A 19,627-nucleotide genomic window follows, 5' to 3' on the forward strand; every position below is an offset into this window, starting at 1 on the left:
TGGAGGCACAATGGTAAAAGAGACAGGGGACAACGATTTTATAGGTACAATTATTAAAGTTTTCAAACTGCTAGCAATATTTGAATGTCGCCTCATTTCAGTCCCCGCTCCCACCACCTCATGTCTCTGCACAAAGAAACACCCCCAGCTCTCTAACCTTGGACAACAAAATAGAGCCAGAAATACGCCAGTTCCTTCCACTTGCCTGGCCGCTGTGCAGCTCATGGTCAGCCACAGGTGTGCAATGTTTAAAGAAATGTTACTGTTTTTTATTTTTGGAATGTACTGTCAATTAAATGATAAGTGAAGGGATCGAGTTACCTGACGACTTGGTGAGAACGATGAATTGACGTTCGCTGTGGTTGAGTCACGCAGCCGTCGGCATATAGGCCACGCACCATTGTTATATATTATCTTTACCCTTGATTTGAAGTAGAGAGCAGTGCCTTCCTTTTAACTTTTGTTGCTAACCAGTTAAATAATCCGGTCAACAAACTACAATAGTCTCCTATGGCATGAGGTTGCTGTGTCGCCCCGCCAGGCTCGTGAGCACGAGGTGCGGGTGAGCAAAAGCTTGACAGACTATTCGGTCATGCCTCCTGTCACTGCACTCCCTGACTGGCTATTCTTGTCCCGTTGTGCCCAGTTGTAAAATAATAATTAAAATTAAATTGTAGAGGCATTAGATGGGGCCAGAGAGGGGTGACTTTTCAAAAGATAATTTCAATAATATTCTACTCTCAGTTCATACAGACAGTTTAAATGGAATGTATATGACAAAAACAAATTTTAAGCTGCAAGTTGTCCCTTTAAGGAGCAGCATTCTTTCTGTAAAGCTGGCAAGCCCTCTATTTATTATTACAATAATTGGAAAGCAAAGGTACGCCACTAGGCTTGTTAGAGGGGTGCACACCAAAAATTCAGCCCAATTTTTGCATTTTTCCCCTTTCCCATCAAAGTCAGAAAAGGCCCCATTGGAAGAATGGGCGGTTCAAAACCTGGCTCCGACAGCCTGCTGTTGAAGTGTCCCTGGGCAAAACGCTGAACCCCAAATTGCTCCCAAGGGCCACAATAGTGTTAAATGTTAAGCATGTTCAATATGTACGATGGTAAATTTTCGTGTGTGCAGTGTACCTGACATTGTTTGAGTTGGAAATGACTGGCATTCTGTCTGGCTGGCTGCCAGAGGCGGAATGCCGCAGTCGAGGACAGAGTGTTGATAATCACAGATCGAGGAACGTGTGACGGCGCTGGCTGCTTGGGTTGCGTTTGAGGGGGGAACGCTTCCACACCCAAGGAAGCAGGAGTCACCATGACTTTTTTTTAATCATATGCTGTACTATTCTCCAGCAACTCGCTTTGTTGTTTGAATTACATTTAAAAAAACAATATTATTATTTCTATTTACACCATTAATTTAACACAGTCAAAGATGTAATCGTATTTGTACGTTGAACAAAAATATAAATGCAACAAATTTGTTTTGGCTCTCATTTTAACTTTAACTTATACTTTTTCCATGTACACAAAAAGCCTATTACTCTCAAATATTGTTCACAAATGTGTCTAAATCTGTGTTAGTGAGCACTTCTCCTTTGCCGAGATAATCCATCATCCACCTCACAGGTGTGTCATTTCAAGATGATGATTAGACAGCAAGATTACTGCACAGATGTGACTCAGGCTGCCCACAATAAACGGCTAGTCTAAAATGTGCAGTTTTACTGTATTGTATTAATTTTGTGATAAAAGAGTACATCAAATATTGTATATGTACATCAGTGATTTCCAACATTTATGGAGCCAAGGCACATATTTTACAATTGAAAAATCTCACGGCACACCAACAAACAAAAATGTCACAAAAAGTGGATGCATTAATTACTGTATGTACTTCCTGCCATCTAATAGCAAAGCAAAGCAAAGCCAATTTATTTATATAGCGCATTTCATACACAACGTAACTCAATGTGCTTTACATGATTAAAAGCATTTTAAAAAAAGAGCTTTTACAAGAGAAATAAATAAATTAAATAAAAATACAATTAAAACAGCATACAGTGCAAGAAATATCATTTAAAAGTGGAAATGCTCTAAAAAGCATGGGAAAAAGAAGAGATTTTAACGTGGACTTAAAAACATGCACACTTGGGGCTGACGTCACTTCTGTTGGCAACTTAATCCTACGGCACACCAACAAACAAAAATGTCACAAAAAGTGGATACATTAATTACTGTATGTACTTCCTGCCATCTAATAGCAAAGCAAAGCAAAGCCAATTTATTTATATAGCGCATTTCATACACAACGTAACTCAATGTGCTTTACATGATTAAAAGCATTTTAAAAAAAGAGCTTTTACAAGAGAAATAAATAAATTAAATAAAAATACAATTAAAACAGCATACAGTGCAAGAAATATTTAAAAGTGGAAATGCTCTAAAAAGCATGGGAAAAAAGAAGAGTTTTTAACGTGGACTTAAAAACATGCACACTTGGGGCTGACGTCACTTCTGTTGGCAACTTATTCCATTTGTGTGCAGCATAGTTGCTAAATCCTGCTTCACCATGTTTGTTTTGGAGTCCACTATTTGACCTGAATCTGTCCATCTCAGAGCCCTACTGACTGGCCAGTCGGTATATAATTAAATACAGTATATACATTAATATAGATCAGTGATTCTCAACCAGTGTGCCGGGGCGTATTAGTGTGCCGTGAGCGCTATTCAGGTGTGCTGTGGGAAATTATAAAATTTAAGGTAATTGCTCGAAATATTATTTATTTACAAGAAATAATGTATCTTTGTTCATCTATTTATGCCAGTGAGGCTTAGTGACAGACAGAACAAATAAATGCTCTTCTATTACCATTTCCAGAACTTCTAACAGCAGATAAATGCAATGCATTTGCTTGTTATTTTAGTGAAAAAATACAATCCATCAGGTTAAATATAGGGTTAGCAGCACAAATCAGCAAAATGATAAAAGGACACTACATCTGAAGCCACCCAGGAAAAACTCCATTACCATGTCAGAATTTGATACAGTTGACCAAAAAACTGTAGAGAAAACGGTTCAGCAGCTGAAACGATTGGACTATTTCAAAGCTATTGCAAAGTCTGTGCTAGCTGATTTGCATCAAATAATCAAAAAAATTGCTCACTTCAGTCAGAGTTTCCTAAAGCTTTTAAAGTAGCTGCCATTAAGCCTCTGCTAAAAAATAGAACGCTCTATGCTTCCATGTTAGCAAGCTATAGACCCATCTCAAATCTCCCTTTCATAGCCAAGATTGTTGAGAAAGTTATTTTTAAACAACTCAGCAATTTCTTGAACTTAAATGTACTTTTTGAGAAATTTCAATCAGGGTTCCGAACTCCTCACAGTACAGAATCTGCTCTTATCAAAGTGCTAAATGATATAAGGTTGAATACTGACTTGGGAAAGGAGTCAATTCTGGTCTCGTTGGACCTCAGTGCGGCTTTTGATACGGTAGATCATAATATACTGCTGAACGGGTTGGAAACGTGGGTAGGACTAAATGGAACAGTCCTTAAATCGTTCAGGTCCTACCTGGAAGAAAGGAGTTATTTTGTAACCATTGGAAGTGTTCAATCTCATCGAATGGCAATGACCTATGGGGTACCTCTAGGGTCAGTTCTTTGACCCCTCCTGTTCAGCTTGTATAAGCTACCTTTGGTTCAAATTCTTCAGAACTTTAATTGTGACTATCATAGCTATGCAGATGACACACAGTTATATCTAGCAGAGTCTCCAGATGACTGCAGTTCAATTTAGGTGTTGTGTCACTGTCTAAAACAGATAAAAATCTGGATGAGCCAACATTTTCTTCAATTAAACTACAACAAACCTGAGATAATTGTTTTTGGCAATAAAGAAAAGAGGATTGCTGTTAGTAAATACCTGGAGTCACTCTCTTTAAAAACCAAAGACCAAGTCCGAAACCTTGGTGTTCTGATAGATTCCGACCTGACTTTCAACAGTCATATCAAATCAATAACCGTATTTTCACCACCATAGGGCGCACTGTATTAAAAGGCGCAGTCTCAGTTACGAGGTCTATTTCTGTATTTAACAGAACTGGCCGACTGGTTAGAGCGTCTGCCTCACAGTTCTGAGGAGCGGGGTTCAATCCCCGGTCCCGCCTGTGTGGAGTTTGCATGTTCTCCTCGTGCCTGCGTGGGTTTTCTCCGGGCACTCCGGTTTCCTCCCACATCCCAAAAACATGCATTAATTGGAGACTCTAAATTGCCCGTAGGTGTGACTGTGAGTGCAAATGGTTGTTTGTTTGTGTGTGCCCTGCGATTGGCTGGCAACCAGTTCAGGTTGTACCCCGCCTCCTGCCCGATGATAGCTGGGGTAGGCTCCAGGCGCCTATTTCTCCGGCCACTCCGGTTTCCTCCCACATCCCAAAAACATGCATTAATTGGGGACTCTAAATTGGCCGTAGGTGTGAATGCGAATGGTTGTTTGTTTGTATGTGCCCTGCGATTGGCTGGCAACCAGTTGAGGGTTTACCCCGCCTCCTGCCCGATGATAGCTGTGATAGGCTCCACCACGCCCGCGACCCTAGTGAGGAGAAGCGGCTCAGAAAATGGATGGATGGATGGATGTTATTTTAATTTTAATTAAATAAACAATGTAAAAAATAAATTAAAAGGTTGCTTGCAATGACATTAAAAAAAGTAAATAAATACATACATGAAAGATTGTATGCATACATTTCTATACAATTCTATACTCCCAATATGCTATGTACAATCCTACAAAAATATTAAATAAGCAATTAAATAAATTAAAAATTGTATATATATTTTTTACTTATAAATTGAGTAAATATATCTAAATAACTATATATATCAATATATATATATATATATATATATATATATTTCAATTATAATTGTAAGATACTTTTTATAATAAATTGTAATTGATTAAAAGGTGTTTATTTGGCTTTTTAAAATGTAGTCATTGTATAAATGACATGCGTGTTTGTATTCCAATAAAGATACTGATACTTAATTATACATTGGAACGTCTAAACCGCTTGGCCTTCAATTTATTAGTATTTGGTGAAGCAATTTCCCCCTTTGGAAAATAGCTGAAATACAAGCAATCCCTCCAAAAGTCAAACTTTTCATCACAACGCCTTTATTATGTTCTGAGAAACCTTTTAACATTCGTACCACTGTTAGTATCAAGTCATTTTGCATTGTTACTCTATGTCTCCAAAGTGGTGACAGATGTGTCTTGAGGCATCAGGTGTTTGAGTCTGACTCTTACCATAATTGTCATGTCTAAGTGATGCTTTCAAATGGGTACAAATGTGCACTTTAGGCCCTGTTGGAAGAAATGATTAGTCGCTGAGGGTCAGACGTCAATGTCATTGCAGGGGTCAGTATCAGTGTGATTTTCTAATATTGTCTGATGTTTTTGTTTAAATTTGCAAGCACATTACGGGATGTATTCGATGACTCACGTTTCTGTTTTCGTTAAAAAGTTAAATGGAAGTGGGTATATTATACGTATTAGGTCAACACTGAAAAAAATTATGAGTCGTAATGTTAATGTTGCGAGAAGAGCATAAACATGCACTCATTAAACATAACGTTATTCTCATAATACTGACTTTTTATTGACAAACTGAAAAGAAAGAATAGTATTATGAGAGCAGTGGTAATGTTACAAAGTAGAAAGCTGTAAAGTTACGAGAACAAAGATGTAATGTTACGACAACAAAGTCATAATGTTATAAGAATAAAGCTGTAAAGTTACAAGAGGTGAATTTTATGAGATCAAATTCAAAAGTCTTCATATTAGCAGAAAAAGGTTGTTACATTATGAGAACAAAGTTGGAATGTTATGAGCATGAACCTTTATACGTTCAAAATTACAACTAGTAAAATTATGAGGAAAAAAGTCAGATTGTTATGACAAAAATGTTTTTACATTACAAGAACCAAGTCAAAATGTTCCGAGCATAAACCGTTGTTAAAAAAAATCACAACTTTATTCTTATAATATGACTTTTTTTTTTCCTACCAAGGACTATCAAGGCCTAACTGAAATTGTAAAATTTTGAGAAAAGGATATAAAAATTACGTGAACAAAGTTTCAAAATGTTACATGAAGAAAGTTGCGGTATTGTAGGAGAAAAAACACATTTACATGAACAATGTTGTAATATTATGGGCATAAACGTACTGTACACTAAAAATTACAACTTTATTCTAGTAACTAGAGAATAAAGTGAGAGTGTTATGTGGAAAAATATTTTAAGTGACACAAACAAGGTCGGAATGTTATGAGCATAAATACATGTCATCAAAAATTATAACTTTATTCTCGTACTATTAAAACTTTTATTACAACTACCAGGAAGTATCAAGGCCAAACTTAAAAGAGAGAATTGTACAATTACGAGAAAAGGGTCTTTAAGTTACGTGAACAAATACTATGTTTGGAAAGTTGGAATATTACGGAAGAAAAAACACAAATTTACGTGAATAAAGTTGGAACATTATAAGCATAAACGTGTACTTAAATGACATTCTTGTAATATTGAGCATAAAGGAGACATGAAATCAGCAAAATAGTAAAACTACGAGAACAACAACATCGCTATGGTGCATGAAAAGGTTTAATATTCCAAGAGAAAGGTCATAATGTTTTGAGACAAAAAAGTATTAAACGTCATGTCATGTAATATATGTCATGATACAATTTTTTCTTGCATCTTTGCCATTTTTTAAATAGTATTTTGACAATTAATAGTAATAGCAGAGCTTTTGTTTTTCAGTTTGGCCCTGTTGCTCCTTTGCCAGTTGTTGTTTTGTTGTCAAGGGGAAATTTAGCAGTAAACTTGCCGTGGCTGTGTTTGTGCAAGAATTGCTGCGTGTTTTACGTGTAAAAGAACAATCTCTGTAAAAAATCTCATAGGTTTGCTGAGCGTTAATCGAAGTCGAGGCGGCTCGCGGCACAGTCACACATCACACGGGTGATATCACCTAATGACGTCCCATTCCTTGTCAAATCAAAGTCTTTAATAACAGAGTGCAGATGGTCCAGTAACGTGAGATCAGCAACGACAGTGGAGATGTGGCTACAGAGCTGGCGGGAAGACAGCTGGGAAGCCTGATGGGGAGCACACGGCATTTGTGGCTATTTGTGCGTCTGCTCACTACAGACTTTTTTACCATGACCTCACACGTATTTTACCGACTCAGTGCGATTGAGAAAAACATGATAAATTCCTTGAATGATGATTGTAGCCTTCTACTCTGCTGCCGTAATTTGAATGTGTGAAGTGTCTGTTGAGAAGAAGATGGTACATGAGGTAAATTGCTTGGAAGGCAGATGGAATGCTGGCCTTAATTTACATTTCAACAGGTATGTTGATTTAACAAAATAAATAGATGTGGTGGAAATTCAGACATAGTGAGGGGACTAGCTTTTGGAACTTTAGAACCAAACACAAAAAGCATTTGTCATAATTTCAGCTCAGGTCAGCGGGAGTCAGTCACTTTTCTACGACCCGGAAGTAGCCCGGCGCCTATTGTTTACAAACATAATGAAAAGGTCTTTATACAGAACGTAGAGAAGAATCTTCCTGGTACGTCACCGATCAGCAGCCGATCCAAATTGCGTAGTGCCGGACAGGTCCAGATGACACCATGTTTGCGGTGTTGTTGTGGCCTCCTGCAGAACGCCCCCGACAGCCCGGCCCCCTCCACCAGATGCTTCCCATCCAGATGTCCTCGGTGCACTAAAGCAGGCCCCTGAGGGACGCGACCTGTCTCCTGTGGCTGATGGATGGTTCCAGGTAGTGCCTGGGCCCTCATCTCTTAAACGTCTCTTTTAAAGACTTTGGTGCCTTCAGTGTGTTTGGTTTTGAGAAAGTGTAGACGGCCCAAAATAGCCCCGGACGGAAGACAGCTCCTCGCTTTGAAGCGATCAATCTTGAGCTTGGTGTACAGTTACAGTACCACAAAAGGTGAACTCGCTCAACCGAGACAAAAGGCAAGTTCTTTTGCAGACACCATCCGTTATGGCACCATCACTGTGATGTGGGCTTATTCCTTGACTAATTAATTGTGTACATGTGACAATACCATAGTATAAAATATGTGTAACTAATTAAAACATACAAAAATGAAAGAAAAAAACAAACAAAAAACCCACTACTTGGTAACAGTTGTCTTAAGCTTGGGTCTATTAGTCATATCTGCACCTCACTCTCCAGACGTGACCAATCAACACACGCTTAACCCAACTTCTACACGTGTATAGTCTATAGAGGTGCTTGTATATTGCATATTGCTTGTGCTTCCTTAAAAGTACGAGACACACTTCAAGCAATGCTAGCAGCCAGCAAAATGTCTGCCAGCAGTTTTCACTTTCCTCATCTTTCAACGGTGAAACTGAAATGAATCCACACCAGAGATTTGAATGAAGCTTGCGGGTGCTTCTTCAAATTTTTGTCTCACAACTCCTCCGCTTGTGCACGTGCACAGGTTTTACGCCTCTCGCTCAAAGCCGGCTGGGATAGGCTCCATCTCACCTGCGACGTGTGTGAGGGTAAACGGTACAGCAGATAGATGGGTGGATTTATTTATATATATTTTTTCCTCCGCTTCAGTGAGCTGCACTTAGAACCCGGATACAGTTTCAACTGTGAATGGGTGAACGCACAAAGGTTGATTGGATATTCCGTCACTTTGAGGGCCTCCTCATCCGCACACACACATGCAGCGTCAATGCAAAGTGAATTGCGAAAATGAAAAACTGCGGTATGAATCTGTTGCTAAGATGATGTTAATCATGCTAGTTAGCCATGTTATCTGCCTCGATAGCAAGCATCCAGTATTTTTTCATCAGTTAGACACGCTAACTTTTGTAGCTCGTGGCAAACATTCATTTCATGACAGTGTTCTCATAAAAAATCGCTTATACCGTAGGATCGATATGATGGAAAGTTTTTGCGGTTTTAAAAGTGTGACTATTTGAAACCACAGATTACCTTGAAACCGAAACCAGCCCATGCGTAGACTGTATGTTTCTTTGTGACTAATATGATTCCACTGCTCTTTCTGTATCTTTGTAACTGTATTATTCACCCTTTTTTGTGATATTTGTGTCTCAGTATTCACCCAGCCTTCATTCAATGTTACTATGTTTTGGCTAGCTGTCACGGATGCGCCCTTCCGAGTTCCTGTTAGCGCTTCCACGCCGGTAATCCGTGTCCTCTGGGCAAGCCAGCATTCTTCCATGATCTCCCAAACATCTGTTTGCTGGATTATCGTCCTCACATTCTGTCCTTCTCGGGAGCATTCCTGCTTTCCTTTCTCAGGAAAGCCGAGGACATTTTGCAGTTTTGACTGTAGACAGCTGGTCAGTGGACTCGCATTGTTGGCCTGTACACAGACCAAATAGATTCAGTATGTCGCAGCGCCGCAAAATCACAAATTTTCAAAATGTTGCTTCGTGACAAAATATTCTCAGGGCAACAAGTCCATGTTTTTGTCTTTCTCGTGACCACAAACTTGAAACCCAGTCCGACCCAAGATTTCAGGCTAACGCTAGCACCTAGCCTGGTATGTTACCACTTATCCACTGCACAAGTATCACTGCTTAAATATGGCTGCATGGCGGGGGATTCCTTAAGTATAGTCGCAGCAATGTAATTATCATGTTTTTACTCAACTGAACATAGACGTTACACTTGCATAGTCTAGTTTTGCTGCATACAATGCGGCTGACTATTCTTGCTGCCTTTTTGCTCAGATTCACCCTTGCTCATGTCGCCTTTATTCATTTATAGTTTGCCATTCACATCTGTAATTACAGCTTCACAACAAGCAGCAGTTTATCAGATGATGAATATTTTTTCAAAAAATAAGCTTCAAGCAGTTTATTGCCACTCCTGGTTGAGGTTTACTGTTAAACTAAACATAAAAAAAAGAGACATGTTGTAACTGAAATGAGGCAAGGCCTCTTACATACTCTCCCTTTATAGTCTGCTAGCTTAATGCTAACACATCATGGGAAAGGCCATAGACTGCTAACGAATAGCACCGGTGTTGCGGTATTATAACCCTGTAATATATTTGAACACAGAAAATTTTAACAGGCGTAGTTTCATTATACTGCCCCCAAGTGGCCAAGGCGCGCACACCAGAAGGAGCAGCACAATGTCCATTGAAATGAAGCACAAAATGTGGCAAAAACTGTTTCTTTTCTTTACTTTCTATTTAGCTATGTTATTACTATATGTTTTTATAAAGTTCGATATTATAGAGGGCTATTTTTTTCACTAAGAGCTTTTTTTTTTTTTTTTTTTTTTTTCAGAAAATGAAAAATGGACAAAATAAAAAAAACTGGCTGTGGGTTTTTTGGTCTCTTAATATTTTCCAGAGCTGTATACAGTAGTATTTATTATTCATGTACAGTTGCCGCATACACTGCTACTTCTATACGAAAATAGTTTTAGATTTTTGATTCTTTGATATTCTTGTTCTTCTTAAAGTGGAATTCCCCCTTATTGGGACTGATAAGGGTTTCTTCTATTCTATACTTAGATTGTTGTGTGATCAGATTGATGAATCAAATTAATTAAGCTTGAAAGAGGATCAAGTCAAGACACTAAATATAGGTTAAACGGACATATCGCTCGAGCGAAAAGAGTCAAGTTGCGCTCAAGGCCATGATAAACGATAAATCTTGAGTCGCCACTTGAGGTACAATAAAACACTGTGCTAAGGATGAAAATTATTCAGTATGCCAAATTTCTTTTTTTATCCATCCATCCATTTTCTTTACCGCTTATCCTCACGAGGGTCGCTGGCTGCTGCAGCCTATCTCAGCTATCTTCGGGTTACATTTCCTTAGTTCTCTCTACTCCAGGTTTGAAGTTGAAAGAGCATTTCCTGGAAGATCTAAAATGGTAGCCATTGTTCTTTGGAGCACCGGTAACAGTAGACTCAAGTTGTCGTTAAACAAGGTTCCAAAATGTGACTCTCACTGCAAAACACAGCTGGAAGTCCTGAAGATCCTTTGATGTTTTATGTTACACGCAACATGTTCCCTGTTGCGCAGCCAACTCAGCTTTGGAATAAGCGAAGAAAGTACACGTCGTCGTGTAGGGACGTAACAGACTTGAGTGGCAGTGGTTTGATGGTCCAAATGGGCCTGATTCAATCTGAGCATCTTAACATGGCGTCACCACCACAAGCAGATGCGATTACAAACATTAGCCATCTGGGCCATTCGTGCTAACCAGATCTACGCAAGTGATCTTCGAGTGGAGCTACGAATGGCGTTTACACAACTCTTTTCCGAGAATTTCACACATCGGTTCCTCCGTTGAACCCCCGCGGCCTGGAATCCAACCCTCTGGAGACTTATTTTAAGCCTCCATGGAAAACAAACGAGCCATTTTGTTTTTGACATTTTGGCTTCCCCCCCAAGAGCTTATCCTTCAGCTCAAGCTTTATACTCGCGTGGACGGCGATCGCGCTGACGTCACTGCAGCTGTCCCTCGCGTAGTTTGCCTTTATACTCGACTGCAACCCACGCGCGCTGTTTTGAAAGTGAGCTGCAGTTCTCCTCCAAGTCGGGGGTGTCGCTACGGCTGGTATTGGTTAGGACACCACAGGGTGGAGTTTCCTTTGCATTTATTTTTTTTGCCATTTCCGATAGCCGTTTTTACTTTCCTTTCAGTAACATGGAACAAAGCAACAATGGCGACCGCGACAGAACAAATGGGCCTAGATGACCAGATGATACGCTTAATTATGCTGCAAAATCGATCGAGAAGGCGGCGACATAGATGGTATGTAGAACCAAGGGCCACGCTGGTACGTCATCACAACATGTGACTAAAACGGACCAATCACGAGAGATGATCTCCGCGGCGTTCGACGCGCAGCAACTAGTTTTGTCGGGTGCGCGGCAAGCTACGCAGAGTTGCTTCGCGGGGCAATTCGTCGGTCACGTGAGGCAATGCGGGCGTTGTCGGCCGCGTGACTGCGGGAGTATAAATAGGCCTTAAGTGTTAGCCTCAGCTTCACGACAACTGCAACAAACATCAAAGAAGGAGAGAACTAAGGAAATTTAAACTGATGCCAGGGGCGTGGTGTAAACATTAAAAGCAGTTCCGAGGTTTTTAGGGCTACGTTCACACTGCAGGGTAAGATACCCAGTTTGGATTTTTTTTGTTAAATCCGATCTTTTTATGTAGTCGTTCACATTACAAAAACAAATGCGACGTCTACTGTGAACGGAATGCGTCCGTGAAGTGTCACATGGTGCCGTCTGTTTACGAAAGTAAATATGGCCCCTCATGTAGGTTTCAGTCCTGACGCATTTGTGGCAATTTCAAGGATTTTGTACAACCGCAGGCAACATTGCTTATATTTACCAGTCTTCAATTATTTTCTTTTCGTCACTGTTTTCTACTCCTTCGTCTGCCATTACTTTTCACGCCTTTTTGGTTTGTCAAACAACTGTGACATATGTTGCATTTTGATGTCCCGATTAGCGGGACCGCAGCGTCCAGACTACAGTCACATTGGAGACATATCCGAGATATATCCACATACGAAAGAGGTATGAGTCAGATTTGAAATAATCTTAAATATACCGTTCATATTCACATGAAAAAATAAGATGTCAAAAAAATCGGAATTGACCTGGTGTATGAACATAGCCGTAATGTAATGTTTTTGGTGTGTTTTGTTCAAAATACAGTGGTGCCTTGAGTGATATGACATCCAAGTTTTTCGGGATATGAGCTGTCATTTGGACGATTTTTTTGCTTTGACTTGTGGATACGAGCGCTGTGAACTCAACTCACTTCACAATGAGACGAAGGAGGCTTTAACCATTAAGATAACCTGAAATGTAAAGTAGTGAAACACCAGACTAAGTGCTTAGTTTTAAGCAACATTGAGCAGCAAATAGCAGGTCAATTAAATGTCTCGAGAGAAAGTAATACAGCAGCTACAAAATGGGCACACGCGATGCGTCCGAAAACCAGAAATGAATACGTATGTTACCGTATACATCTCCGATAATTATAGTCTTGATACAGAGTTCTGCGCTCTATCAAGTGACCTTCTAGTTGCCATTTTCTTCTTATTTTCATCAATACTATGAACGAGTGGAGGTGTCTGTGTGTTTTTTTGTTGTTCTTGCCTCAGGCCTCTGTGTGCACGCTGGCTTCATGTTAATCACCCTAAATCCTCCTGCTGGAATAGATAGGCAACAGTTTTGGCTTTCATTTGAAAATCAAAGCTGCTTAATCTTCATATGTGCTGCAAAAAAATAAAAAAATAAACACCAACCTCTCACTCTGTTGTGGTGAACCGTGAAGTTAATCATTTAATAATTTAATCTCCTTACTAAACCTTCCTCATTTTTGACTCTTTATTTTAAATAATGGACATTTCCATTTGAAAAAGCTATTTATATTCCTTCAGTATTTATATAATCAGAAATACGATCGCACCCTCCCAAACAAATCTGTAATCGTATTTTAATTTGAGCACGTTATTAGACGTTTTAATGGCCTCAGTGAACAGCAAGTTGTTTTTTTTAAACAAAGAGCAAACATCGTTATTGCACTTTATTACACTACATGTGGCATCCTTATGAAGATTTTATCAGCGGGTTAAAAATTGGTTTCATAATGCTTTGTAAACCATGACTACCTGTATAGTCAAAATTAAGTGTTGGCTCCCTATTGTGTATGGTAAGCTGCTTCCACACTTAAATCTTATCATATGACTTACAGCAATGCATTACATCTTAGTAAATGAATAATGAAGTAGTTAATAATCCATTTATAAACATTTTATAAGCCCTTGATAACAGGCCTGTTATTGCAAAGTGGATTATCATATTAGACTTGCAGGTATGCTGTGTACATGACATTCAAAAACACTGTTACACAATGTAGTGACTCCCCTATGTCTCAAAAAATAATATATATAAAATACATATTTGTTTAATCTTACTTTAATTTTCAAAATCTCAACATGTGACATGGCACAAGTTTGCGCTCAGCACAATGCCACATTTTGCCAAGTTTCAGCACATTTGTGTTCTCCTCAATTAAAGCAGCTCCCATTGAGTCTCGCCACTGAAAGGCGACTCGTGGGTTCAAAATGATAAATGAAATGAATGAATAAATGATCACATGATGAGCCACATAGCGCAATTGCTGTGCATGAATGCGAGGGTTTGTTGGAGGTTTGATCTGGTTCAAACTACAAAAAGTGTTTTGTCATTTTACTTTTACAGCTTCTCATCACTGGATCAATTATATTTCCTAAACAGACTGAGCCGATGTTTTATGCAAACACTAGTAGCTAGCTGTCTTTTTAGCCTTAACCTGGTGCTAACAGCTCACCTGTAAATTCTGCATTTCAATAAGTACATAAGACTGGGAATTAATGGGGTTCGTAAAGGATCGTGTTTTCATCCATTTTGACGAAGGGATTTTTTCGGAGGAAGCACTTATTTTCGCTGGGAAAAAAACATTTGAAAGCCTGTTTGTTATCAGGTGAAGTAAAGCAAATCCCACAAGGTCTAAAAAGCAAAAGCAAAAATCATTTTGAATAATGTCATTGTCTTTTAAGTCCATGTTGCCCACCTCTAACGGTACATAACGTCTAATGTTCCCTTTAAAATGAGATATAGTTTGTTTTAGACATATGTAATCCACTGCCTAACCTACCTCAGCCTGATATTGTCTCATATAAAGTGAACCCTGGACTAGTCACGGTTTGCTATTTAGGAGGAGCTAAATTTAGCTTGGGTTGTTAGCGGAGGTTACGGAGAGTCTTCACCGCATGTGTATGTTTTTGCTCTGCTGAGTGACTATTACAAGGTCCTCTGTAAGCGATGTATTTTTAACGGTAATGATGTAAGGTAAGTTTGAAAGGACGTTGTATGGGCTTTGTATTTCAGGGAGGAGCTAGGTTTAGCCTGGGTTGTTAGCGGAAATTATGGAGAGTCTTTGCCGCTGTTCATTTTTAAAGGTGACGGAAGTTTAAAAGGATATTAAAGTGTTTTGGGATCCTTGTGGTATATTTATAGTTTAAACTATAAAATACTCACTAGGTTTATATTTTAAACTATATAGTTTAAACTATAACTATAGGCAAATATTAACATTTTTAGGGAAAAAGAAACTGGCTTCCAGGGCTGGATTTTCAAAACATTCCTGGAGGCGCCACTGAGCTGCGCCAGCCCGTTAAATGCATCAATATGAACTCCGCGTGGTCCTCCTGTCTGTGCAGAGGAGATGAAAGCGCTCCGCTTCATCCTCCTCTCTGCATCGCCCTCTACCATCATCCCCCCCAAGGGATGGGAAAGAGGTAGGGAGGGAGGGAGAGTGGCGGTGGTGTAATCCTCAAAGGCAAATGAGGGATACATGATGGAGTCACTTTTACCAACCCAGTGCCCCACTTTTGCCGAGCGACATGGCGAAGCGGCCGCTAATGGCGAGTGAAGTGACGCCACCCCCGCGGGGGCCCGTTTCCTCCAGAAGGGTCACCTCCGACTCGGTCACCTTGTAAACCAGTGGTGTTCAAACTTTCTTTTTCATACAGAAAAATCAAAGGCCAAGGGGAAGAGATGAGTTTTAAGAAATTATTTAAAAACAGGTAAAGAGGAGGCCTGTCTAATGTGCTGACTTGTTGATTTTAGTATACTGTTTTAAATAATGTCATTATCATTTGATTTTCTCTCAGCGAATGGGAAATATAGGAGGAAATATTAGATGTTGTGCCAATGTTCCACAGAGACTGTCATCTAAGAGGAGAGGAAATACTTCTCTCTTCTTTAAATGGCTGTGACAAATCAACGCTTCGTATAGTGCAGTAATTCACCTTCACCCTTCCAACACCGCGCGCATCCATGCGCTGAGACACGGGATCATAATTCCAGAATCCTTCCATTTTGGCTCCCGACCCGACTCTTGTCCACTGAGTTATGAACTCCAAGCCAGACTCTCCGTCCAAGCTGCAGCTATTTGCTTTGGATGCAGAGAAGTAGATTTTTTGGACTCAAGAGATGGCCAGACTGGAAAGTGGACTTGTTGGCCAAAATCACATTAAATCCACTGTGTTTATGTCATAAATTCCAAAAGTTTTTTTTTTTTTTTTTTTTTTGTGGAGATGGGGAATTTGGAGCAATTTAACCTGAATATGAATTTCATAGCATTTCTGTGACATTATGAGATGAAATGTTTTCTTTTCTGACACCACATCACTAGAATTTGTCTTTTTTCCCTTACTGGAACCTGTCTTGTATTCAAACTGATACGGTCTCTGTTACAGATAGAAAGTGTGAGAAGATCTATTGCATTCATCTTGTCTTCTTTGATAATAGGTTTTTAGATTTCTTTTGTTCAAACATGTAATTTTTCCAGTAAAGAGAGGTTCTCTTACCCAGCTGACCGTTTCGGCTGAAACAGTTTAATATCGTTCCAAACTCATCTTACAACTTAAAAATGAAGAGCTGTGACATCGACTCTCCATAAATTCTGCTAACAACCGAGGCTAAATTTAACTCCTCCCTGACTTACAAAGGTCTTAAACAATTAAGATGTATGACTCCAACATCCTTAATACCAAGCATCAAACCCAGTCACATATAAATAACATTCTGATTTTTGATTTTGAAAAAATGCAGCAAAAGCGCACGTGTGTTAAGTTCATATGACATAAAATGAGCGATTGGCAAGTAATAACGTTGGCTTTTGTTAGCTTGAGCTATTTAATAGCCACTTAGCAGAGCAAAAATATTCACAGGTGGCAAAGACTGTAACTTCTGCGAACAACCCAACCTAAACGTGGCTCCTCACCGACATAAAATAATATAAAAGCAGTCTATATCTATTACTTCAGCATACTTCATTGACTCCAATTACTATTGGTCTATTAGCCAGGGCTTTGGTTCCATTTTGTGATTTTAGAAAGAGCACAGGAATTGGTGAGTTTCTCAGTAAATAGCTAGGGATAGGTTCCACAGACAAAAACGCTAAGTGGAGAATTTGTGAAAAGCGAACTGCAAATAGTTGGGCGTTCAACTGTACATGTCAACCTAATGAATGCTGAACGCTAACGGCATTCTTCCGTGTTAACACAAACGCGAACACAGCACACGCTGTCTCCAGGCTGGCTCACCAATAGTTTAGGTCACTAAAGTAGGTTCTCCAGGAGTTGCCATGGAAACAGCAGAGGTCCTATTTACTTGACATCTATATCACGTTTTTCGGCTCCACTGATGCAAACATGTCGGCTTGTGCGAGCTGTCAGCTGAGAAATGATCATGCCGTTGAAATGCAGGAAATGTTTATAATTTCACCGCTGGCGTGAGAACCCTCCGAGCGGAGGGCGGTTTGTCTTGACGGGATGCTCTAATGACCTCGCCGCTTCTTGACAGCCGTAAAATGTGGCGAGCGGCTCCACTCTGCTTGTTACGCGGTGAGCTCGTCACGCGAGGTTTTCCTCATCGGGTTGGACTTTTAGACCACAATGGAGACTCTGCAACCTCCCCGGTCAGACTATAGTTATTGCTGATGGACAGAACTACACTGAAACACGAAGGCCCTCATTTTTAGACTCGCTACAACAAAGCTTAGGACTTCAAAAGAAAAACTTCTGACTTTAAGCCTTGTTAGACAAATCTTTCATGGTGTTTCTGCTCCCTCCCATTGGACAAGAACTGCATTATGAGCCAAATTCGAAGGAAGGAAAATAGGTCATTGTTCTCTCCTTCCGTTCGCCTGTGAAGACTTTCTCCACAGTGGAGGTGGTTGGGATGGGTGGTTTAGTTGGTTTTGTATCCAAAGGTGGCCCTGTAAAAAATCTTTGGAACTCAATGGTTATAGCGTATTATAGTATAGTATAGGAGAGTAGGGTAGAATAGAGTATAGTATAGTATTGTATAGTATAGTGTGGTACAGAATCACATAGGCCTTACATAATTTTGTACAGGAAAATTCCATCGCTCCATTTTGTGTAGTGTTCCTCAGGGAAGTGTTTTAGGTCTTGACGTTTTCTCTGGAGGCCAAACCCTCCATGTCACACAAATGGACAAAAATTAACATTGACACACATAGACACCAAAATCTTTAATAGACAGACCAATATCTTGTATTTGTAGAAGGGTGGAAGCTGTTATACATGGAAAGAGGAGGAACAACTCAAAATGTTCTTAACTTGCCTGTCCAAATCATTTTGTCCACATTGTGCTTAGTATAGTACAGTGTGTGTCACATAGGCCGAATTGACTTTTCACATCCATCCCAAGTAACCATCAGCCCATCACAATTTGTAACGATGTTCCTCAGGGAACCATTTTAGGTCCCATCGTCTTAGATCCCATCATTTTCGATGAAGGTTGATCGCTCCATGCCCCAAAAAAGTTCAAAAAAAGATCAGATTTATTTTCCGAATGGACACTACCATTAGTGGAAGAGTGGAAACAATCCCACATTTTCTTTATTTTTCACTCCCTATATGTGTCGTGACCACTTATCCCAATATTTTTGTCTACATTGTGTATAATTAGAGCATCAGCCCACACCATGACATGTACTATATGTGCCACAGCATACACACCCTCCTCCCACACAAATTAATCATCTCTCACTGCAGCGTGCGCACTTACAGTATGTATGTGTTGATCTCCTATTAGCAAGCGGCCAAGGGATTTTCCCACACTGCCTCCTCGCGTAAAGTCTTACGTTTGCTGTCTGACGCTACGCTGCAATACACTTGTCAGCAGTTTACCTCAGCAGGATGTATTGGGCTTTACTTTTGTAATTAGATGAACCACAATCTTCAATGAATCCCAAGCCTTCTTGCTAAAACCAACATGCCGCATACTGCCGCATAAATGTATGCATTTGTGGGGACAATTCATTGGACTGAAACAAACTGCCATGAAATTTTTTCCTCAGGGTTTGGTTGCAGCCGCGCCATGCGACATTTATGGCCACAAGCGTCGAGGGATTGATTTAATGGCAGGAGCCTGTAAAATCAAATTTTCCAAAATGGGTCTCAAAGTGAACATTTTTGAATTGGACGCCCTTGGTATTTCTTTGTAAAAACCCAAAAATGTCGTCTGTCAAAAAAATAAATAATAAAAAAATTGTTGGCTCAATACATGTTATACGTTCAGTTGGGATAATGAAAGGGGAATTTTTGCAGCGTGAAAACTGCTAGCAAGATTTTAATGTAACCTCACTTCACTAATCTCTCCCTCAAGTCTCTGACCTAAGCCACATCCCTTGCTAACGGGCGCAAGTGCGACTCCCAAGTTCACAAGGAACGCAAATACAGCTTCAACAAAATAGTAGCGTTAGCAGTACTAAGCAAGGGTTCGCAAACAAGCTGACGTTAGCCACAGCTGCCACATTGGTAGCATGACTTATGCATAATGGAGAGTGTTACTGTCACACTAATTATCGGTTTCAAGTTTTAATTTTTGTAATGTAAAATCAATTAAAATCAGAAAGAGCTGATAGATTTACCTGTCGAGCAGAAATGTTGCTAATTCCTCGTCGCTTCTGAATCCTCTAGGCTGCCTGAG

General features: G+C 39.7%; 1 protein-coding gene across 15 annotated transcripts in view; it reads left to right on the forward strand.

Moving 5' to 3' along the window:
• The window catches only part of LOC133403181 (unconventional myosin-IXAa-like), a 118,643-nt gene that overhangs the window by 25,172 nt on the left and 73,844 nt on the right, over nucleotides 1-19,627 (forward strand). Inside the window, exon 1 of one of the 15 annotated variants that reach the window (XM_061677834.1) lies at nucleotides 11,799-11,852. The exons of the other annotated variants lie outside the window; for them this stretch is intronic. Within the exon in view, the coding sequence (XP_061533818.1) occupies nucleotides 11,850-11,852 (3 nt within the window). The 5' untranslated portion in view covers nucleotides 11,799-11,849. Of the gene's footprint in view, nucleotides 1-11,798; nucleotides 11,853-19,627 lie in introns of those variants that run through there. 15 annotated transcript variants of the gene reach the window in all.

The sequence above is a fragment of the Phycodurus eques genome, chromosome 5, assembly GCF_024500275.1.
Source record: "Phycodurus eques isolate BA_2022a chromosome 5, UOR_Pequ_1.1, whole genome shotgun sequence".
NCBI lineage: Eukaryota > Metazoa > Chordata > Actinopteri > Syngnathiformes > Syngnathidae > Phycodurus > Phycodurus eques.